The sequence below is a fragment of the Cuculus canorus genome, chromosome 8 (assembly GCF_017976375.1).
Source record: "Cuculus canorus isolate bCucCan1 chromosome 8, bCucCan1.pri, whole genome shotgun sequence".
NCBI lineage: Eukaryota > Metazoa > Chordata > Aves > Cuculiformes > Cuculidae > Cuculus > Cuculus canorus.
In genome coordinates this window covers 18388699-18412536 of record NC_071408.1, presented here as the reverse complement: position 1 = coordinate 18412536, position 23838 = coordinate 18388699, and the positions used below count along the sequence as shown (strand labels likewise).

General features: G+C 40.4%; 1 protein-coding gene across 2 annotated transcripts in view; it reads left to right on the top strand.

Annotated features, from left to right (window-relative positions):
- Window positions 1-23838, top strand: part of CACHD1 (cache domain containing 1) — a 111043-nt gene that overhangs the window by 75546 nt on the left and 11659 nt on the right. For both annotated transcript variants that reach the window (XM_054073278.1, XM_054073279.1), the window contains exons 6-17: window positions 579-723; window positions 2339-2555; window positions 6271-6420; window positions 7510-7743; window positions 10016-10165; window positions 10721-10844; window positions 11323-11440; window positions 13110-13278; window positions 15388-15530; window positions 16097-16278; window positions 17930-18040; window positions 22021-22143. In XM_054073278.1, coding sequence (XP_053929253.1) covers window positions 579-723; window positions 2339-2555; window positions 6271-6420; window positions 7510-7743; window positions 10016-10165; window positions 10721-10844; window positions 11323-11440; window positions 13110-13278; window positions 15388-15530; window positions 16097-16278; window positions 17930-18040; window positions 22021-22143 — 1866 coding nt within the window. The remainder of the gene's footprint in view (window positions 1-578; window positions 724-2338; window positions 2556-6270; window positions 6421-7509; window positions 7744-10015; window positions 10166-10720; window positions 10845-11322; window positions 11441-13109; window positions 13279-15387; window positions 15531-16096; window positions 16279-17929; window positions 18041-22020; window positions 22144-23838) is intronic.

The window sequence follows — 23838 nt, the reverse complement described above, 5'->3', positions numbered from 1 at the left end:
GAGTGGTGTGCATTCCAGGGTACCCAGAGAAAACCCTTTCTTGGCCAGAAGCCTTCCCTTATTACAATAAACCAACCACCCTGTGCTAATGCAAATCTACACAGTTGCACAGGTTTCTACTTGTCACGTAACCAGCAAATACCCACTATTGTACTTACTTTTACATGTGGTTAAGTTTTCTGGCACCTAATATTTATCATAAGGCATTTCTTGTCAATGCTTATTCCAAAACTTGATGTGAGCTGCTGCAGATGCTAATCCTGAACACTGTTGCAGTGTCAGCAAAATTATTTATTCTTAGCTGAAAACAGTTGCTGTGACAAAGGGAGAAGGATCCAACACCTGATTAGGGTTAAAATGTCAGAAGGAGAATGTAAGCAAGGGCTTTCTGTTTATGTTCAGATTCTCAGCTTGTCTTTCCTAGTAGAAGTTTTCATAAAAGTAAAAATTCCTGTTATAATTCATTGTTTCTTCATGGTGTGTTTTTTAAAATGGTTGAGAATTAAAAATCCTTTAAACCTTTTAGTAGAAATTACAAGATGACTCAAGGCAGTGGTCTCGGTTTTGTTCTCTTTCAGGCCTGTCTATGTTTCTACTGTTCGACCTCAGTCTAAGCATATTGTTGTCATTGTGGACCATGGGGCTTCAGTCACAGAGACACAGCTTCAGATTGCCAAAGATGCTGCTCAGGTTATTCTGAGTTCTATTGATGAACACGATAAGGTAAGCAATGAGTGTATCTTCATTGGCTTCAACCATGCTCAGTGTCAGTTTTCATCCAAAGATGTATTTTAATTCGTGGTCCCTGGACTCATGGGGACCTGTGGTCTACCTCTAATGGGTGATGAAGACTTGAACTCACTTTTGGAAGCCTATATTAATGCAGGGGAATCATTTAGGGATCAACAGGCCGGAAAAAAAAAGTTAAAACCACTGATCTAAGGCAAAATCTTGTTTCTGAGTAATGTTTAAAGGCTCCTTCATCTTGGCAGAGAGTTTAGGTGATGGTCAGTAGTGTGATGAAGCATGTGATTAGGAGAACCATGGTCCAAGCTTGACTTCTGAAGTACTAGATTGTCTTTAAGCAACTCATTTTACGTCTGAGGATGTCTTTTTGGCTTGTGAAAATCAAAAGTATTTATTCTGCTGTTACCCTCAAGTGAGCTGAACCATAATTAGTGTTTGGAATATTCCCAGACAACCATGATACCAGCAAGGAAAGGATAAAGCAAAGGGCCAAGAAATCTGGATTTCATTTCTTGCTCTGCCACAGATACTCTACTTGACAATGAGAAAGTCGACTAACCTCTAAGTTTTTTAAGTAGGAACTACAACCAGGGGCCCATAAAGTGCTTCTGTGGGACCACAAACAGTCCCCAATTTGGTCTTTACTTTCAGGTCTTTACTTTACTGGTAGTAGGAACTTGATCTTTCTGCTTGTTTGGTTGGTTTTCTTTGAATAGGAAGGGAGTTTCAGTCAAATCAAGTTGAAGAACAACTAATTATAATCTTCGCCTTAGGTCTTCTTATTAATAGTATGGGAAAAACACTTCTGACTTCTGTGCTTTTAGAGAGTTTTAATACAGTGCTTATAGGTTAGCAGAGTTAATAGTACTTAAATTTAAGTGTCAAAAGTATTTGTCTTAATATGGGCCTATAATGAAGAGAATACATTTAACGCACGTGTTACTTGGTCAGTAGCTCAGTGGTTATGAAACCTGTTCTACGGGTATATAATTACTGCTTTGTGCTAGGACTGTCTTGCATTAGTTGTAATTTGTAATCAAATATGCCACTCATTTAATAAGACTGGTATGTTATATACTGGTAACACTTGCATTAATATACACATGCCTTAACTTATTTACAGAATAAGAATTGATAGTAGGCTTGGTTTGCTTTGACTGAAAGTTAAAACAACATAATACTTTGCCTGTGAGAAATTCTTAGAGATGGTTGGATTTTTTTACATTTTTTGTGTGCACTTCACATTTCTATAGGCACTTGAGGCTTTCCTGAAAATGCTCTCTGCTGATTTTGGTTTCAGTTATCTTGAGCTCACTTAAGCTTCTGCCCAGACCAGTGTATTAACCATTATGTACGAGCAGAGTGAAGCTGACTTTGTGCGAGAAACAAAGACTGAAGTCTTTTTCTTGAAATCACCCTAAGTCTAATCCTTTTCAGATTTGATGGATTTATGCCTCAGGCATTTATTTTTTAACAATTGAATTTTAAATCCACGGAATCTCTTCAGTTGGCTTATCATTGTGTTTTCTGTATCGGTGAGTGAAGAATTATAAATGGTAAGGTAATCCAATATAGTTTCTTCTCTTTCAAGATCTCTGTGTTAACCGTGGCAGACACAGTAAGAACCTGCTCGCTGGATCAGTGCTATAAGACGTTTCTGTCTCCTGCCACTAGTGAGACAAAAAGGAAGATGTCCACCTTCGTTAGCAGTATAAAGTCATCTGATAGCCCAACGCAGCACGCAGTGGGATTTCAAAAGGCTTTCCAGTTGATAAGAAATACTAACAATGGCACAAAACTCCAAGGAAGTAAGTCCCTTGTTGTGCAATCCTGATTACTTTTAAGGCTTGAAAATGTTTTCTTAGTCGAGATTCTCACTTTGACAGAGGCTAAAGGAATGTAGTGTCTTGAATATGTTAAAAAAAGGGGAAGAAAAAAAAAAAAGGACGTTTTATTAAGTAGCATTTACTTGATCTGGAATCTGGATGAGTGGCTGTTGAATGTGGCCATTCCATTTTAATTCGTTTCATTTGCTGTCTTTCTCTCAAACTGTAATATGAAATTGCAGGGTTGAATTGCCTAGTAGCTGGATTATTTCACAGATGTGTGTGGGTCGAGGTTCTTTTAATGAAAATTGCTGTTGCTGCAGGTTCGTTGACTTATTGCTAAAACATATGTTTATGGGTAATCCACCTAACTGGAATTGTACCAAAGTGGCCCTTGCTTCTCAGGGAAAAGATTTTTTTGAGTGTATCAATTATGGGTGATATTTTATGGAATGCAAGGTTGGCCTCACTTGATTTTCCTTTCCTGTCTAAGAATATCCCCTTGAATTTTGATGTATGTATTATGGACTTCCTTCTTCCCATCCCAGGACTGGGGAGGGAGAAACATGTTTTTTGTAATGACGATATGGTGAAAGATATGGAAAAGATGGATGTGAAATCATTTCGCACCTTTGCTTGCCAGGAAGCAAGGGAAGGGAAATTCTTGATGTTGTGCTCTGAGTGTTTATTGGAGTTGAATAACATTGCCAATGCCATGGCAGGGTGGGAAAGGCAGACCAATCTCTGTGGCTTTAGTCAATTTATGTAACGCAGATCTCACAGCTTGGTACTGTGCCTGCTCCACTGAGTGAAAATTCTTCCGCATCCTGAAGGACCCTGGCTCAGATGCTGTGCAGAACAGAAGCAAGTGGGAAAAAAAAAAAAAAAAAAAAAAAAAAAAGTCCAGGAATGAAAACACTTTTGAAAGACTGAGGAAATGCACTCCTACTTCATGAGATTCCTTCAGTTTATGAAACGGTGCTTTTGCCATTAGAAGTTCAGCCAGCTTCTGAGCTTAGGGTACAGATACAGTGAAACATTTACCTGAATGTACATTGCTTAGCTGCAAGATAGGGTTGTCAAGGGCAGGATTTTACCATCCTCTGGCAAAGTGATGAAAGATGTGCAACTTTCTAAATAAAATAAAATAAAATCTCCTGCTGCTGAAGCTGTTTGGGATTAGATGTGTTAGTCATCAGCGCGTACTCCAAGAATGTCAGCTGTAGAGTCTTGCAGCATCCCCCTACATCTCTTATGTTTGGCACTGCTTGTATATTAGGATTAGAAGGCTTTGGCATGTTCTTCATTAATGTGAAAACACGTACTTTTACTAGATTTCATACCAAACAATTATAGTAGGGCACAAGTACAGAGAATTGAAAGAAAAGACAAATGCTTTGGATGTAGGTTTTCTCGCGGTGTGAAAGATTTTGAAAACCTAACTTGTATACAGCAAATATCAGAATTCATAGGATGAGACACAATAGGTTTGAGAAGAGGATGTTTATAAAAGGTCTCATTTTATTGTAAATAATCTTTTCATCTCTTTCGTGAAGGGAAACAAACCTAGAAAAGTGTAATTCATTTCACTGTTAATTTTCTAACATCCTGTTCCCGGAGAACAATGTGTGGGTGTGTTGGGGAAGCTGTTGAGATACAGCCTTACTCCCAAAATCACACTGGAAAAGTTGTTAGAAGGGAACTACTGGTATGAGATGAGGAATTGTACTGTTGAACATGTCTGAATTTCCTACCTGCTGCTGAGTCCTATTGCAGTCCTGCTCAGCAGACTTACCCCAGAGTGTAAGGAAATGCTCTGCTACCGAGTACCAACGTTTCCTGAATACTCTGGGTAAATTGGTAGGGTATGTGTGTAGATACATCAAATTGCAATGTACATATGTATGTTATATATGCACACACACTATAGTCAGGTAGATAGAGGCAGTAATGTAGACTGACCATAAGGGCCTTTCTCAGCCTCAGAAGTGTAGTGTATCGAATAGTGTAGGATGATCAGCTGTCAAAGATAAGATGCCCTGTTTAGCCCTGGTTCCTAATACAGACTAATGACTGTCTTACGTTACTCCTGCTACAAAGCTGCGGTATCACGCCTGGCTGCAGTGGGTAGCAGCTATGCTATAGCCTAGGAAACACATTGACAATTTTCCTTAAACTACAGCCAAAGCTGTATTAATACCTGACTTTCCTTTTTTTCCTCTTAATTTTAGTTTCTAAATAAAAGAAGATGGAAATTCCCCCCAAATTAACAGCTCCTTTTAACTTGTTTGCATCAAAAGCCAATTCCGGCTCAAATTCTTTTCAAGTCATGATGACAAAACGTAGGAGCTAAAGCATTCGTACCTACTTAAAAGAAGAAACAACCAACAAACCCAAACAAAAAAACAAACCAGATGAGACAATGAAGTTGGTGTATAACCAACTAACCTGGTGTGCTTTGGTGCTGTGTGATCCCTTACAAGTGTCTCAATTTTAATATTGAGATAGAATATGATGAAACAGAATGGTGTGTGGGCAATGATTTGAATTTGCATGTTCAAAGACTTTAAGGCAGGCTGTTTGCCCAGAACGTACTCAGCTTGAAAAACGTGTTCAGCTTCATGCAGAGTGAGCCAGTGAGGAATGCTGGTGTGCTCTGTGACATTTCTCAAGCATTGCACTCTAACCTAGACCAAACAAAAGTGTTAGGTGCCTCTCATCCTGTGGCATTCTCCAGCTCTCCTGCTGCGAGTCAGGGACTAGATTGCAGCAGCTCTAATGCAGGCTTGAAAGAGGAGGAGTGGGTGAAAAGGTCTCTCACAGGGATTGTGTGTCTCTTGAGTACGCCTGTCTGGGTGCCTGCCACTGTGCTTCAGCAGACCTTACTAGAAGGGAGAATGAGGAATTGTAAAATCATAGAATGGTTTGGGTTGGAAGGGTCCTTAAAGACCACCCAGTTCCAACCCTCTCAGCCTGGCCTTGTATGGGAGGTGCTCCAGCTTTCTGATTGTCTTTGTGGCCTCCTCTGGACTTGCTGTCACGGATCCATGTCCTTCCTGTGCTGAAGGCTCTGGAATTGAATGCAGTGCTCCAGGTGAGGTCTCACCAGAGCAAAGTAGGGAGGGGGATCAGCAGCAGCGATGCAGATCACCCTGCACAGCTCTTGCAGCAGTAGTGGCTGGGAAAACATCATATGTTTTTCACGTAGGGCATACAAGCGGAGGCTCCCCTGGGATGTAGCGCAGCTCTGCTCTGTAGAATTGCAGGACAAGAGAACAACAATGGGTCAGGAGACAAAACTTGCAGTTCTTTTGCTTTTGTTAAGAACTCTCCATGGAGTCGGAGTGGCTTCTGCAGCCCAGTGGATGCTGGTCTTGTAGGCTCCTGCCAGGTTGCAGCCAGGCCAGGAGGTGCCTGTGAAGTCTGCGCAGGAGAAACAAGCCAGAGGGCTGCTGGTGGGCACCAAATCAAGCAGGTGGTTTTTAAATGCTGTGACTGGAAACATAGTAATGAAAGATTTAGTTCATAAGACTGCAGTGTGTTTACCCATTGTAGATTCCTGTGAATCTCAGCAAGAATCTCATCTTCCTGTGAAGCTGTCAGCAAAATAAGGCTGCAAGCAGATGTAAGGGCTTTTACCAGATGACTTTCCCGAGTTAAAAATCTAATGCACTTTCTGCTGTAAAATTCATTTTAGATACCGATATGGTCATAATTTATCTCTCGGCTGGGATTACATCAAAAGATTCATCAGAAGATGATAAAAAAGCTACTCTACGTGTCATCAATGAAGAAAATAGTTTCCTCAATAACTCAGTGATGATTCTTACTTACGCGCTTATGAATGGTGAGAAATGGTTTTTCATTTCCAGTTGGTGAAAATTTCCGTTCATTGTATAGCTCATTTATTAAGCTCATCCAAACATAATTCCACGCCTTATTGGGATTAGTTTGTTGATGGGGTTTGGCCCGCATAATCCACAGGCTGCATCCAGATGTGTACAGCATCTTTGGTGTATAAAATTGTGTGTCACTTCATGCTTACATATCACAGTGCAGCTGCTCAGGGTATAAAGAATTGTTGCCTAAATTGTCTAGTGGCAACCAGACTGATTTAAATTTGCTGACTGTTGTGACTAAAAACCTTTCTGATGCTGCTTGTTTCCTAGTGCAGCAAAATGAGAGTATACATGACTTCCATTTCAGTCATTAGCCAAGAAGCATGAATATAACATCAAATGTAATCTGAAGTGCTTGGATAATTTAGGGCCCAACTTAAGAATCATGTTAAATAGGAAGACCATGCAGACAGTAGCCTGGCATCCTGTGCTTTTTCCAACAAAGCGTTTTTTGGTAAGAAGGGTGTATGTTGTATTACTAACAACTGCATACAGACTTAGCAAAGGAAGTGAATGCTTAAGATCTTGTTTCATTTGACTGTAAATTTAAATACTTATTTGAGACCTAATATGTACAGAAGTCTTTGATTTGTCTGCAGGAATCAAGCCTGAGACTTACGTAAAATATGAAACTTTAGTGCTTAAGCTAAAGAACAAAGCCTGTTATCTCCAAGGGCCTATAATATGCTTCTGGTCCTTTATGTGGACTAGCTACCGGTGGAGAACAAAGAGCTGTCCTGTGGATTTATGGTGTCAGAAGTCTTTGTTAGAAGATCTTTGTTTAAAGTGGTGATGCAAACAGAATGTTGAATTTTTGCATCAAGAGGCAATCTTATTAAGTTTTGTACTAGCTAATTACTTTCCTAAAACCATACTGGTCTTTCAGCACTTTACCACTTAAGTAAGTGTATTCAGTCCTACAATATAGCATGTGTCATTTTGCTTTTAGAGGCAGTGCTTTGGAGTAAGATATGGAAGTCTTGATGGAAAGTAAGCTGCTTCTATCGCCTTCCTTCTATTTCTCGCATCTCTTTCAGAGGGAGTGACAGGTTTGAAGGAACTGGCATTTCTACGAGACCTGGCAGAGCAGAACTCAGTGAAGTATGGGGTACCAGACCGAACAGCCCTACCTGTGGTCAAGGGAAGCATGATGGTCCTAAATCAGCTGAGTAACCTGGAAACTACAGTTGGACGATTCTATACAAACCTCCCCAATCGGATGATCGATGAGGCAGTCTTCAGTCTGCCTTTCTCAGATGAAATGGGAGATGGTAAGTGCTTAGAATGAATCTAGGTATAAAAACTTAAGAGGTTAGTCTCCTTTTTGCTTACATGTTCCTAAATATACTGTAGTCTTATAAGGTGATGCTGCTAAGCGTGTTCCCAAGGCACATGCAAAATTAGCCTTTCATAACCTACCTAGGCAGTAGGTCCTTTAACCTGCAGAAGATCTAGTTATGAAAAAAAAGTGGGAATAGGACATGGAGTAGATAGATGCAGATTGGATTCTCAGGGGTGAAATTTATTCTTGTATATGTATACAGCATCCATATTTTAATTTGTGGAGTAGAATTCTTTGTACTTGAGGGAAGCAGTCTTCTCCTATCCTAGCAACAGGCAATGAATGTTAAAGACAGGGATGCTGGACACTGGCAGGCAGAACTGTGTGAAGAGAGGAAAGTCAACCAGCTTAGCAAATGGCACAAGCAGAGATTATTAAATATTGTCCAAAATTTAGTATCCTTCGCTCTTCCTTCACTTTTGGTATACTTGGCCTGCCTCCAGCAGCAGACAGAAGAGGAAGGCCGAGCTGGCTGGCAATGGCCTGGCCACCCAGGAGTGAGGGATATACTGAATGTAATGGAAGCCTGGTGACAATTTTTCAAAGGACTATGAATGCGTTCTGAAGGCTGTCTTAACACAGCATATGTCTGCAGTCTGGTTCTCCCATGACTTTCTAATTTATGGTGAGATAGTGGGAAGGTGCATAGATCTGCCCCTTTACCTTAAAACTTGATGCCCCATCAACAACACTGCATGTTCAACTTTATCTGATCTCACCACCATATCCAGTAATGGAGAGACTGAAGGTGTAGATATCGATAGAGACTTCTGGGACCAGCACGTGTATAAGATGACACACATGTAGGAAATGCAGGAATTAGTTTCATTTGTGCTCAGGGAAAGCATGCACTGCTGGGTGATCCTGTTTGGATTCTTGCCAGGAGCAGGTTCAGGAGACAGAGTGGACTTAGCCTGCTCTCACAGTGCTGCCAGAGCCCCACAGCTGGACACACACCCAGCCTGGATCCCACTGCCCGAGCCAACACTTGTTTAAGTGTTAGAAGTTGTAAGCTGCGGTGCTGCTGCTCCTTTTCTGTTTGGGATCTTGTGCCCTTCCTGAAGCTTACCCTTGCTAGTTCTTGGGCAGCTCACCCGCCGTTTCTCCAGCACTGCTCCAGTGCTCTGTAAAGAGATGTGGCTGTCACAGTGATGTTAGGAAATATGCTGGCGTGTTTCTATTGCTTTGACAATTGAGCAAATTCTGTATTTCTTCATTCAGGACTTTGCATATTTTTCTTTTGTCTGGTACGTAGGAGTACGCGAGGGTTAAGCGGAAATCGTTTTCAAGGGTTGCTGAGTTTGGATTGCACCTTTGCCTTGTGTTGCATCCCAAAACAAATTTAGGACTGTTTCTGGGCATATCTCTTCTGAGTCAGAATGCTTGACACTTTCTGCATTTCCTAACCCATGTAATTAAGCGGTGTTATTACAAAGCCATATCTAAGCGTAATGGAAAAATTGAGCAACAGAAGGAATAGCAATGGTGCAAGAGGCTTGTCTTACGTGAAAATCAAAGTGTACTTAAAAGCTTAAACATGCAAATGAATTTTATATTGGTTTGAAGGAAAAGAGTCACTGAGTTTCCAAATATCAGTGGTGTAGAAAGTAAGAGAAATAAGGTATTACTGAGAGTTCTTATCTCAGGCACAAGATAAATCTCAAAACAATGTGTAATTATGGGTATGATTCTCAGTACAAGTGACCATATTGGGATTTAGTTATCAGAGACAATTTAATATTCTGAATGTGCAATTAGATGAGCAGTGATTCATCCTGTTGTTGCTCCCACCTTCCTTTATTTTTTCAATTGACTTAAATTATGTTTATGAACAGAATACTATGTAGGCTTTTCGTTCAAATGCATTTCTTACCTCTCAGGCATCCACTTGTAGGCTGACAAAAGCCCCAAAGCCACTGATTGTGTTGTATGTTTTAATAAATTGATTAAATATTCCTTATTTCACAATCAGAAACATAGAAATTAACTACTAGGGAGAGTGCCTAAAACAGCCAGACATGACTAATAACCCACTCAGCTTCCCTGTAGGTGTGCTAATTGTTGTCCCTATTCCAGCAAGGAATGTCATAAAAAATCTATCTGTATAACATGTTGAAATGACAAAGCACATGCTGTTTCTTCTTCAAATAATTAACTAGGTATTATTGCTGATGGTTTTATCTTATTTCTCTCGTTCTAAGGCCTGATAATGACTGTCAGTAAACCCTGTTACTTTGGAAACCTGCTGTTAGGGGTTGTTGGAGTAGATGTTAATCTTGCATATATCTTGGAAGATGTCACCTATTATCAAGACTCCTTGGGTTCCTACACTTTCCTCATTGATAATAAAGGTAACTTTTTGGCTTGGATAATCTATTCTAGTCCCACTGAGGTGATTAACCGTCAAGAGGAAACTCTCAGTTCTCAGGTCTCTAAAGAGCCAGTGAGGAATGAATGGTGATCTTTAATGAAATATTAATTGCATGTTGTTTCATTAGTTTTGCCTGAGAGTTGCTGGAGTCTGTAGGGGGATTCACAGCTTGACATTTCTGTATTGGAGTTTTGATGTGGAAATGCTTACTCACTGTTGAGATTTTCTACATCTGTGACGTTCAGTGTTTCCTAGATGTGTAGGGCAAAAGGTAGAACTGGTATGTATGTGTGTTCAGCTCTGTTCTGAACCCAACCTCTTTATATTGCTTGCTTCTTCGAGCTGTCATTCATTTGCAACTTAAGTAGTTCTTCGTTTGTGCAGTCTTTGATAATCGTGCTTGTTCACTGATATTTGTTAAGCCTTTGCAAAAACTGTGTGTAGTTGCTGTATTCTTTTTTTCTATAGGTATTTATCCTGCGCCTGGTTGTTACTATGCATTTCAGTGTATGGGTTTGTCTCTTTTTTTTTTTAGGATACACTCTTATGCATCCATCCCTTACCAGGCCTTACCTGTTGTCTGAACCACCACTCCACACTGACATTATCCACTATGAGAACATTCCTAAATTTGAGCTGGTGCGACAGAACATCCTTAGGTAAGGAATTGGGATGCAAGTCCAAATATTACCAGTCCTTAGGTCACTGGAAGTATTCCTAGAGGAGATTTAAGAGAAAATAAGGACAAGTTCCTTCTTCTATGACATCTAGATACTTGGATGGACCCAGTCTCAGCAGTTCTGGTTTGTTTTTTGACTCCAACTTCCTTCATTTTATCATTTGTATGATTTCCACAGCTGATCTGGGGGATGTTCTTTCTAATCTCTAAGTCAGGAAGATTTTCCACTACTTGGTCTGGATTTGCTTTATCCTTTGTCTACTATGAGTATGTGTTTTAATTCAAAATGTGGAGGTACATGACTGCATTTTCAGCATATGCACACGTTTTCTTCACCTAAGACAGATAACAGTCTCTTCATATCGTGTGATATTTTTATAAATGTACAGTAGATTGGTTTTGCTTAAGCACTTCCTTGGTGTTTAATAAAATGCTGGTTGTTATATCTGCCGATATAGCATTCCCCTGGGCAGCCAGATCATTACGGTTCCTGTGAATTCCTCACTGTCTTGGCATGTAAACAAACTGAGAGAAGTTGGAAAAGAAGCCTACAATGTCAGCTATGCCTGGAAAATGGTAAGGAATAAAAGTGACATTGTTGCAGGATGGCATGGAGTAAGTTCGTATATTGAAGAGTATATTAATGTACTGAATATAGTGAAGCGTTGCTGTATGTTTAAGTATGAAAGGTTTGAATTACTCAGAAACTGTATGAATGTGGAGGTTTTTTGTTACAGTGGAGAACCGATGAAATCACCATTTCAGGTGTGTTACTGTGCTATCTTCAGAGCTGTATCCCCATGGATACGTCTGTGCTCTTTCTTCATGAAGACACTCATTTCATAAGACAGATGTAACGTACAGTTACATGGAGATTATACTCATGCCTTCCCAATGGAAGTAAATCTGTACCAGTCTGGATGTCATATGCAAGCCAGGTGAACCTAGGTAGCTGCCAGAGATCACGTTTGAACACAGTAGTGAGGCAGCGTTTACTATTAAGTCATTCTTTTCCTTAGTGCTGTTGTTATATTTGGAGCAGGGTAGTACTATGCATTAGTTAAGGCATTTGGGAAAATGCCAGCTTCTCATTCCCATACTCTCTTGTTGCAGAAATGTTATCAATGTCAGGTGGTAAAGGTTGCTGCAATTTAACACTTTTCTTACAAAACTTAGTTACATTGAAGCTTTTATTGAAACAGAGTAGGATATGTATACACCAGGCTATTTTACCAGTTGTAACAGCTTTGAGAGAGCTTCTAGCAGCTTTCTTCCTTTTTTCAGTTCTGAACGTATCTGAGCACTGATCTTGACCCAGGGATTAAAGTGGATTCCAAGGTTAAATATAATCCAGGTGAATTTCACCAGTGCCAGAAATAATTGGCTATTTCTTTGTGCCAACAAGCTCAAGAAGTTGCTTGTGGATCATTTCACAGTATTGAGTTAAAGCCAACCTAAAAGATTAAGCTGAGCAGTTTTGAGATTTTAAATATGTAATTGTGTAACAGCAGTCCACATAGGAGGGTGTCTGGAGCTAATTTTCTGATGTTGTAATGCTACATTAAATATCAAACACTTCTTGGAGAGCAGCTGGGCAGCTCCAGGTTTTGCGAGTCTGATGTACTGTAGCATACTAAAAATACACAAACCAGTAAAGCATGTGACATGTGCAGCACCCAATTAAGAGTGGTAATGATAAAATTTTATTTTCAACATTAAATTTGTCTATATACTTCATGAAGGGCTTACTGGTGTAGTTTTATCAACTATGAGCCTTACGCCTCTCACCTGCTAATGACACTTCAAAAAATATCCACAAAAGAATGTTGGAAATTATTGCTATTTTTATTTTATGCATAGACTATGGAACAGTATTTTTTGTACAACACGGTGGCTCCAACACCTATAAGGTGGTTACAGATTGGAATGTGGCTATATGTGTCTGAGCTGCAGTGATCAGACCACTTAAGACAAGTGTCTCTATCTTGCATGGAGACCAGTATAGCTTGAGCACAGTCCTCTGATTTCTGTATGAGCAAGACCATGTTAATTTCTTTGAAAAGGAGTTGTCTGTTTTCAGAGAGAGTGGGAACTGAGGTCCGTGAGTGTACAGTGAAGTGTGGTGCTGCCTTCCAGGACTGGATAACATGAGCAATTAAAGAAAAGAGAATGAACGCTAAGTAGAGAATAAGTGCCATAATTCCTCTACCTTTTTCTTTCTGTTTGGCTTGCCCCTGTTTTTCAGGTCCAGGACACTTCCTTTATTCTGTGTGTTGTGGTAATACAGCCAGAAATACCTGTTAAACAGCTGAAGAATCTCAACACTGTCCCCAGCAGCAAACTCCTGTATCATCGACTGGATCTGCTGGGCCAGCCGAATGCCTGCCTGCACTTCAAGCAGCTGGCTACTTTAGGTAAAGCCACGTTGCAGTTTGTCTTGACCGCCTTGCATGTGTTTCTGTAGAGTGTGGTGTCAGAAAGTGAACCGCTTCTCACCAAACACTGGAAATTCTCTCTTCTTGAGAGGCTTTTATTTCCAAGGCTGATTTTTCTAATCAGCTGTTGCCTTTTTACAGCTCTTCACTGATCATAGCTACCCTGTGCAGTGCTGAGTACTTGCATGGATGAGCGCAGTGGGATGGCTCATCAGAGTACAAGATAAATGCACTTTGGGTCTTGCTTGATTGAGTTCCCAGAAAACAGAGTGAGGAAAGTGAGAAGTGTCTCACCGAGCTTGAAACCGAGTTCTTGTCTCTTCACTGTAAAGCAGCTTGTTGACAAATAACATAAGTAGGATGAAGTCCAGGCCAGTTGTGCAGGACTGCTATTCTTTTGACTTCAGATTTATGCAAGTTTCTCACTGCTGTAAGCATTTATTGCCATTGATCCATGTGAATTAAATTTGTTGGGGGAAACTGCAAACTTCAGTGGGATGATGGTTTCCAGACCCTCCTTTCCTGCTTAAAAATTATGGCGTTACTGATGCATTCCTGCTTTTAGTAAGCTAAACTGATTCTACACTACCTGACTAGTTTCAGTAGTTAATCAAACATTACTGGAAAGAGGGAGAGTCTCCATGGCAGTGTAAGTTGTAGTGTCTGGAAAGGATAGAGAACTTAAAAAACATAATATATCCTAAGAACACAGAGGGGTTTTTATATGAACATCAACAGTTGCAAGCTTTCATATTTAAATATTAATCTTGGAGGTTTTGCTAAAATCTGTGCTTATTATAAAATGTTCTGAATGAAGTGATTTTGTTTGTAGCAAGGTTTGAAGGTGTCATAGTGGATTAGTGGCACAGTTGTGATATTTTCTTAGCTATGTTATGGGGCCACAAATAGCTCAGTGAGATTAGACTGGAGGAACTTGACAAACCTGTGGAAATTGCTTTGCCAATTTTTTTAAATATAGATTTTTTTTTTAATTTCTTTAATGTGGTGCCTACTCTGGATTATCTTCTATCCAGAAAGACAAGATATGAATGGAAAATATCAAAAAACCACAGTTCTAAGCTGACAAGTAGAAAAACTTCATGCAAAGCGGAATGCAATCACATCAGAATATTTGGTCTGGGAAGCAGATGAAGGACTATAATAGAAGTTCATACGTGCTGCCTGCAATACATATGGTTGCTGGATGTGTAGTGATGTGCTTTAGGGGAATGTGAATAAAAGCAGGACACTTCACATACTCCAGTGCATTTTTTCCTCTGGAGACCATTAAACACAGGGAAATCTGGTTCCATGGGTCAGATATTCAGAAAAGACATTCTTCTCAACCTTCAGCCTTGTATCATCAGAATCATTTTTCTTTTTAAAAAGAAAAAGCTGTCTGGTATTGCAGTTTCTGCACATGAAAGTTTACTTTCTAGTTTGAAACCACTCCAGACAGCTACACTTTTATTGGTAAGCTCCTTCTTCCGAGCTTGTAATTCTCCATTTGTTCATTATCTGTAACTGGAAGTTCTTGTTTGCATTTTACTGTGTTGGATCTAGCCTAAGCGTGGATAATTTATTTCTTTTTCTTTAGCACTTTAGATTTTAGATTCTAAGATCTTTTCTTCAGGGAAAACAACTTTGTGATCTTTCAAAAAGTAGCGATTGAGGAAATGTTTAGACTTTGAGAGCAAAGGTCCATTCAGTATCATATGGAGGCCAGGGCAAGTGGACTATCTTTGTGACTTCTTGTATTTTGAAGCAAGCAAGGCAGTTCATGTACGCCGTAAGTGTTGTCAGTGCCTGGGCAGGCAAGCTGTGCTGGTAAGTGCTCTGTCTGGGAGGAAGGACTTCATGCTTCCTGCCCCTGCTCACCCCTGAACTGATGGAGCTGTGCCCTTTGCATACTGAGATGTGGGAGAGAGGACAAACAGGTGGCGGAGTGAAGAGTGCATCCGTGTGATTCCTTCCACGTGTCCTCAGCTAGGACACCATGTCAGATACCCTTCTGTGGTACATATGTGTTTACTATGCAATACGTGCAATTAACTGTCCTTCACTCTCCTCATGTTTTGCCATTTTTAGAAAGCCCTACAGTGATGCTTTCTGCAGGCAGCTTCTCTTCTCCTTACGAACACCTCAGCCAGCCCGAGACAAAGCGGATGGTGGAGCATTACACAGCGTACCTTAGTGACAACACACGCCTGATTGCCAATCCTGGCCTTAAGGTATGTCCTCAGTTCTGAGTGCTCTGGTCAGTCCCGGAGACCCTGCATCTCACACCTTCATCCAGAGTGGCATACCTGAAAGATTGATCTCCCAGTGCTTGTGGGTTTATGGCATGCTGGTTTGGAGTGGTATCACTATGCCTGGAGAGGTGGCCATTCAGAGTGTGGAGAGAGGTGGGAGAGGGCTTTTTACCCGTGAGGGAGAAGAAAGTTGATAAGCAGCTATTGAAATGAACACTAGAAAAATTAAAGCCAGAGTAAATTCTTAGAGAAAATATATGTGTTCTTAGGCATATAAATGAGAAATTTCTATTTACTGTGCAAATAGTGTGTATTTATAGTTACGTGAAGTAAAAAAAGCTGCAGAGATAATGACAACGATATTTCGCTATAATAAGCTTTTCCTTCACTTGGAATGTGCCGGATCCATTTGGTGTGCGAAGACTTTAAACAAGTAATTGAGTTTAGATGATCTCCGATCGCTCTTTAGGAAACCCTGCAAGCAGCTTATTATCTTTTCATGCAAGTCTTAGAGGAACCCTGCCAGGTCTGCCTTTGTTTTGCAGTTCTCTGTCAGAAATGAAGTAATGGCTACCAGTCACGTCACAGATGAATGGATGACACAAATGGAAATGAGTAGCCTGAACAGTTATATTGTGCGCCGTTACATAGCAACCCCCAATGGGGTGCTCCGAATTTACCCCGGTTCCCTCATGGACAAAGCATTTGATCCCACCAGGAGACAATGGTGAGTTTTTAGGGTCTTGTTATCAAAGCTTTAGATAATCTTGGAGGGCAATAAGGCAAATATTTGGTAATGATTTCATAGCCTGTTTTTTTTTTTTTTTATAGCCAGCTCTTAACTATTTAACTAGAAATGTTTTCATGGTGGGTAAAAGGCTTAGTGCTTAAGTACAGCCAGTCAAAACTTTTATTGGTTCTCATTTCAACCCATTTTATTTTAGGTGATAGTTTCTGTTTCATATCCCTGCTTTGGCAGATGGGAATGTAAATATGCAGAAAACGAGCATCGCCTTTAAGAAGCAGATAATTCAGGAGCGTATTTAATTCCCTGTGCCATTTTTGGTTGCTAATATTTTAGTCTGCTTGTTTGTTTACAGCAGATATCCTTGCTAATTTACAGTAGGAACTTGCTGGCTCAACTGCACACTATTAATTATGCACTAGCATCTGATTTGGGAAAATATTAGTATACATTACAAATGAGAGGGCAAGACCCAAGAGTGCTGTGGAGTGTGTTTTGGCGTGTGTACTTTATTGAGAGGAGGCAGCCAGGTGCTGCCACACTGTGATGCTGGAAAGGTAGGAGCTGCGCTGAGTGCCAACCCTCCAGCTACATGGGGAAGGCTCTGAGCTGCTCCTGGCATTGGCCATGATGTAGCACTCCTGACTTACGTTTTCCGTGAAAAAAATCATTACTTATATCTGCTGATTAGCTTTTCTTCAGGTTTTCTTCCTTTTTCTTCTTGTTTTTTTTGCTGACTGATAAGATGATGGGATTTTTCTTTTTTTTTTTTTTTGTGGTGAAATAAACGGGGTGCATTCATGTTCTAAATTAACTGAATGTACTTTTACAATCACTTGTCTCTTTTAAAAAGCTCTCAAATTATTTTCATTATTGGTTTTGGGAGGGTTGGTTTTTATTTTTTTTTTCCGCTTTTACACTTCACTATTTTTCCTCCATATGCAGCCTGCCACAGTGTCTCAGTTTTGTATATAAAACCAAATGTCAGTGTTCTGGCAAGAAGATGCAAGCAAAGCGCTAGTAATAAAGTACAATTCAGTCACTTCCACAGTGCAGTCTAGACTCCTGGGTTAGGATACTGGAAAGCAAAGTAATAGTGTTTTCATACACAAAAGTGTTTCCAACAGTCGGAATGTTTTATAAACAGTCTTATATGACACTAGGAAGATATTTGACATGATAGTGGCTCATTTTATGTTGACGGTAAGTTTTAAAAAAATTGTAATTCATACTGATTTTCTGACATCTTTCCAGATTTCCATGTGTGGATTGTGCCTATAGGACATACTTTCTCCTGCATCTGCAACATAATAACTTTGCCAGCGTTTGCTTTGAGTTTGAGACTCCGCTGGCACTAAGTCATATGTTGTTCTGGGGAAAAATGTCTGCAGTGACATTAAACGTATTTTGTGCAGAAGGAAATTGAGCTTTTTTTAATGCAGTTGTGTGGACTGAGGAACCATTTCTTGAGCAAGTCTGGTTTATACTCAGGTACTTGATTAATATTAAGAATCATTAATTCAGTAGCACATTGTTTGCAGTGTTGCAGAATTCAGTGTTCATGTTCCTGCACAATCAAGTTTCCAGCAACCATTCTGCACTAATCATAAGTGTTTAATTTGGCTGCCCTTAGGTACTTGCATGCAGTGGCTAATCCAGGACTCATTACGTTTACTGGTCCCTACTTAGATGTTGGAGGGGCAGGCTACGTCGTTACGATCAGTCACACAGTCCATTCTTCCAGGTAAATCGTGTTTTCATGTTTGTGTCAAGGAAGAGTACTCTCAGTTAGCAACTCCTATGTGTTCAAGAATGGAAAGCCAAACCTAGTTTTAAAGTGCGTTTGATGAAACGTACTATAACCTTGTATAGATTCAGTGGAAATAGTACTTTGAAACACTGTGAAAAATCCACGGTATAGGAATAGGTTTATATTCTGTATCTTTATTGATATACAAAGAATAACAGCATATAGAAGAAAGGATTGATTGGTGAGACTGTGCTCTTGGATGGACATGGCATGAGAAGTGATGTCATGTGAGTAAGACAAGGACCTAGGCAGTGGAGAGGGATTGCTTTCATTAGGCAGGTTGGGATATATTCCCTTTCTGTCAGTAGACAATATTTTTCAAGACTGCTAATCTCTACGTTTCCTGAAGTTACTCACACGTACTCTTTGAAAATTGTATGTACCAGGGTGATGTTTGGAAGAGAATAAAAGGTGAAAGCAGATCTACCTAACTGCAAATAGAGGTCAGTCTGCAGGCAGTTTTAATTAAAGAGCTGTTTTAATTAAAGAGCTATCCCTATTACAGAAATTGAGGGAGCTCCTTGCCTGAGCTGTTTGAAATTCGTCACTTCTGGTCAGGGGCTTTCAGGAGGAAGAAGAACTTGAGGAGAAGCCTGAAAGCCTTCAGTTGCCCTTGCAACTGAAAATAAATCCCAATGGAAACAGTGACCTGTGCCTTTGGGATCAAAACCAAAGTGAACATCACAGACACATAGGAAGAAGCATTTTCTTTATTAATTAATGGCCTAAAGAAAGGAAAGGGGAAATTCTGATGTATCTTTATGGAAAACTGACCAAGAGAATCTCAGTATTTCCTTTATTGTCTGTACTGTGCAATGTTACCACCATAAGAAGTGGAGTCAGTCTCTGTAAACACCTTGTCACTACTGGAATGAACCTCAAGAACCAGCCTGTTTTCTTTCAGCTCCTTCCTGGCCAGGCCCCAGCCCAAGGCTGGGGTTTGATTTGAGATGTAGGATGTTCAAAGGAGGTCACTTTATATAATATGTACTACACCTTGCTATCATATGCTCTCCCAAGTTTCAGAAATGGTAGTTACTTGTTTTTTACATGGAGTCTCTTTCCAGACTTTCACTGAGCCTGTGGCTTCTGCACATGCTCCATCTAAGAGCCTGGCAGCACAAAGGTAACTTCTGATGTTGTGCTAGTCAATACAGATCAGAAAACCAGCAGAGCTCACAACAGTGCTTTTCTGCTCTTCTCAGACATCTCAGCATTGTTTGGGATTTTCCACCACGGGATGTCTCCTGGTGTTTTTTGGCAGGGATGTTACTAGGCCTAACGCCTCCGTGGTGCTTCTCACAAAGGAATTTACTTAAGGGAAATAAGCACTTTGGTAAGAAGTGCAATTTATCAAAATACTGATTTTTATCTAGCAAGCGATGGTTCATTTAGCTTTAAGAACTTAAAGCTTGTGTGGGTTATTAGAACATGATTAAAGAACAGTTAAACAAAGTTTGGCAGATGTGAGTGTGATTCCTGGGTAAATATGACCTCTAAAGCTTATGGTCACATGCGATTGTAATCCCCAAAGAGATCTCAGATTAAAAAAACGGAGGAGTGGGGGAGGAATCAGTGGAGTTAATAGGCGTGCTCGCATTAGAAACTGCTGTGTGGGTTTGAATAACAACATCAGTTTCTCTGGAGCTGAAACTTACCTCTCATTGCCATTTTATGTATATCTTACTGCTTTTTTGCAGGCAGGGAATGAAAGATTCATTGAAGAAGTTATTTAATACAGTTTGCATAGGCAAACCAGAAGGATTTAATGCTTAAAAACAAAGCTGAAATATTTACAGTGTTTCTAATGCCTTTTTGTCTGTTAGGACAGGGCAGTAACTTTATAGCTTGAAGCACTGTCACATACATTTAAATGTGTCTGTGCTGCTTCACTGTCATCCTTTTTCCATTCTTCCTCCATGAAATGGGTAATGTTAAAAATAAATGCAGGTTTTAGAATTTATAAATATATATAAATCTACAAATCATCACCATACCTCTTCAAAAGCACACAAACTTCAGTCCAGTAGACGGAGTTGATTTTATATGGATAAGGGGCTGCCAGCAGCCTCTACTTTGTATAGTCCAGCTGTGCCATTCTGTATCTGTTTATTCTAAACATTTTTATTCCCTTCTTCAGAGATAAAGTTATTTAGAAATGTAAATTTTAAAAAGTAGCGAGTCAAAGGTGTATTCTTTGTTGTCAACATCAAGTCCCACACGGGTGCAAAATAGCTTGCCCTGCAATTTGAGGACAAGCTGATCATTCTGTGTCCTTAAGGATGAAAGGTAACGTGGTATGACCATGCCGTGGCATCTCAGTGGTGCAGGAAGTAAAGTTTGAGAATTTGGATGTTAGAAATGGTGTAACAGAAATTCTCTCGTCATTTGATCCAGCCTCAGGCTACTGCACACCACTGCATGATATAATAATTTCCATAACCCTACCTAATAAGTAGAATTTTCCTCTGTAATTGTACTGGAAGACTTTTGTTCTAGAACCTGGTTGATCAGATGCCCTTCGCATCTTAGCTCAAGTGCATTGATTCAGGAGGTCTTGCATATCTGGATGTTTCTCCTGAGGAGAAAGTGGGAACTTATTAGGACAAGAAGTTCTGGGAAAATAACGGAAATAGAATATCATTTCTGCTTGAAGCTTTCGGCTTCCAGATGATCTTAGCCAGATGTTGAGGCTGTTATTCTGCCAGGAGAGTTCTTGTAGTTGCTTCACTGATGGTGAGGGAAGTTAAAACGACAGGATTGAGCAAAAGTAGCCCTTATTACCTTTACAGAGCTGTAAGGAAATACACTTCCATGCAGCAGCCTGAGACTGATTTGTCAGTCTTTGATGTATTGGTTGCTAAGGCAACTGTATATTCCCGAGCTGGTATGTAGAGATAGGAAAGCAAGCACATTTTCAGTAAGGGTAAAACACTGCAGTTCACAGGAGCTCTGGCTGCCAGTGCTCAGGAGCATCCACAGAGGCACCAGTGTCTGCCCTGTCCCTGCGTGTGTGTTTTGTGGTTGCCCTGCACTAGGGAAAGATGCTGAATTGGAACATTTGTGAAATGATATGGTTTGAAATGTCACTTGGCACTCCACAGGCAGTGGGAGGCAGTGTCAGGTTAACATAAATTACTCCTGTTTAATTCCAGCTAGCACAGATAACTGGCCTGTTAGTAGGATGTGATTTGAAGCATTTGACGCAGTGCTCATTAACCAGCACCTAAATAGTACCTCGTTGCCTGGTGCGAGGTAACCTCATACGTGTCTGTTCCTTGGCCAGCTTCTTTTTCTGGCTGAAATTCATAATCACTCCTACACTCTGGAATTTTAGGGATTTAGCAGAACATCTATGGCAGCAAGTCCTAACCCTTGGGGCTGAGCAAGGAGGAGCTGTGCAGAATGTAAACCCTGTCGAGGCAGCAGCGATTCAGGAGCTAGAAATGCAGGAGCTGTGTCCTGCATGCATTTGTGCAAGTAGGGAATTTCTAATCCTCATTTATGCTCCTAGAAGTTAAATGTCTATAGGTGGTAGAGATACCTGCAAGAATGAAGGAGGAGCAGCCCATGGGGAGAAGGGTCAATTCCTGGGTGTGATCCCATCCTTGCTGGGCCACCTCTGTCTCCTCCATGTGTTGGTTGTATGAGAAGCAGTTGAAATGAAGACACTTCAGGATTTGCAGCAAAAGCAAGCACTATTAAGAAGCTGTTCTCTCCATTCACAGTTGCTATAACTGTTCATTTACACACGATCAGCGTGAGCAGAGCTTCAGTGTGGAGTTAGGGATTTGAGCTCGTCATTTGTGTGGCAGGGAAGTCAGTCCAATTTTCAAGTAGGGTAGTGATTAATTAAAATATTATTGATATATACAGCCATCAAAGCCGTTTCTTTATTTCTTCACCCTTTGCAGTGCACAGATGTCTTCAGGACATTCAGTGGCAGTAATGGGCATTGACTTCACCCTGCGATACTTCTACAAAGTTCTCATGGATCTGCTGCCAGTTTGTAACCAAGATGGAGGAAATAAAATAAGGTGAACCCTTTCTTCCAGGCAATACCTATCTAAAACCTGTTTTCTTTAATTCTCTTTAACCAGATGACCAGGAGGTACATTCTAACTTAACTTCTAGAATTCTGCTACTTTCAATGTGTGTTCTCTTATTTCCACTAAAATTTGTGCTTGTTCTTCTCAAAGTTCATGTAGACCTTCTTGTTATTCAAGATCAAACTGTCATCAGCTAAGTAAACAGTCTGCAGAATACGGGAATGGAAGATAACTGATTATTTTTTCGGTTATATTTAGACTTCACTGAAATCCTGGGCAAAAAGCATTTTGTTAAATGAACACACTTCCCGTTCTCTTCTGTTTGTTTTCACTTTACCTACTTAGTTGCTGTGGGTGTGTAATAATGATGCATTATCTCTAGTTATTTTAACTGTGATTATTAAAATATAGTTTTATCTTTTGCTTAGAAGTACATAGCACAGCACTTACCCAGAAGTCTGATTTCACCTGGAATCTCCAATTTTATTTAGTCCTATTTGTATCTTAACTGTTCTTCTTTCCTTTACCCTGTTTTGAAAAATGACATGCTGAGGGAGCGGGGGTAGACTCTGGTTTGGATCTGGAGTAACTTGATAACATAGTTTGGGCATTGTTGTTATTTCTTTGTTTTTAAACCTTAAATTGGAAAAGGAAGTGGTTTTCTGTCATCCTCCCAGTTCTGTTCTGGTTTGGTTTGGGTGTTTTGTTCTATGTTTTATGGTGTATTTAAAAAAAGAAAATCAGGATTTCTGGTTTGGCACTCCTTCCCCTCAGTTAAAACTGTTACTGCTCAGCAGGGTGAGATGCTTTATTCTGTTTCTGTGTTCACTAGATAAGGAATTTTAAGCATATTGTTAAATTCTTTGTTAGGCCATTGTAACGTAGAAGATGGATCTAATGCTTTACAGCCTCTGCCTAAGTGATCGCGAGTACTAACAGGCAACTGTTCTAACTCTGTGCAGGCATTGGGGCTTTTTAAATTTACCTCTTCTAAGCTTTTTCTCTCTGCATATGTTCTGGGGTAATCATGAGCCTGCTCATTCTCCTGTTTCCTATAGCATCATTCAGAAAAAAAGATAAAAACGCAACATCACAACAGGAATTTTTAATGCAGAACCCAAACACTTTAGGGCAGTAAAATAAAAAAATAATAATAATAAAAAAACAACAAAAAGGTTTTGTGACCTCTTTGTATACCTAAAGTGTACAGTCCCATCTGTTCTGCGCTGGCTGCTTTAAATACTATCCCCTCTCTTCTCTCCATGAGCTGATGTAGGTAGAGGTTTACATAGCAGACTGCCATGGGAATTGCAGACTTGAAAGTCACCCGAAGTGTCCGCTGGCCCCAGGGCAGTGGCACAGCTGCGGGGCTGAGCCAAAGCCCTGCTGTGCGGGGGACGTGGCTGCTACCCTGCTGAGCTCTTTGGGAGCATGGAGTGGCTGCATTAACCTCCTCCCGTCTCCCTTCTGCAGCCACCGGTTCTCTTGATCTCAGCTCAGGCTGTGCCGTCCCCAGTGCTGATTGCTCCTCTGCCTTCCCCAGCATGGCTGTCTGCGGCTATGGAAACGGGAGATGTCGAAAACATTATGGATTAAAACCTCCTAGCACACTGGTTGCCAGATAGGAGCACAAATCCATCATTTCACTGAGATCACACGGGAAACTAATGGGAAGAGCTGAAA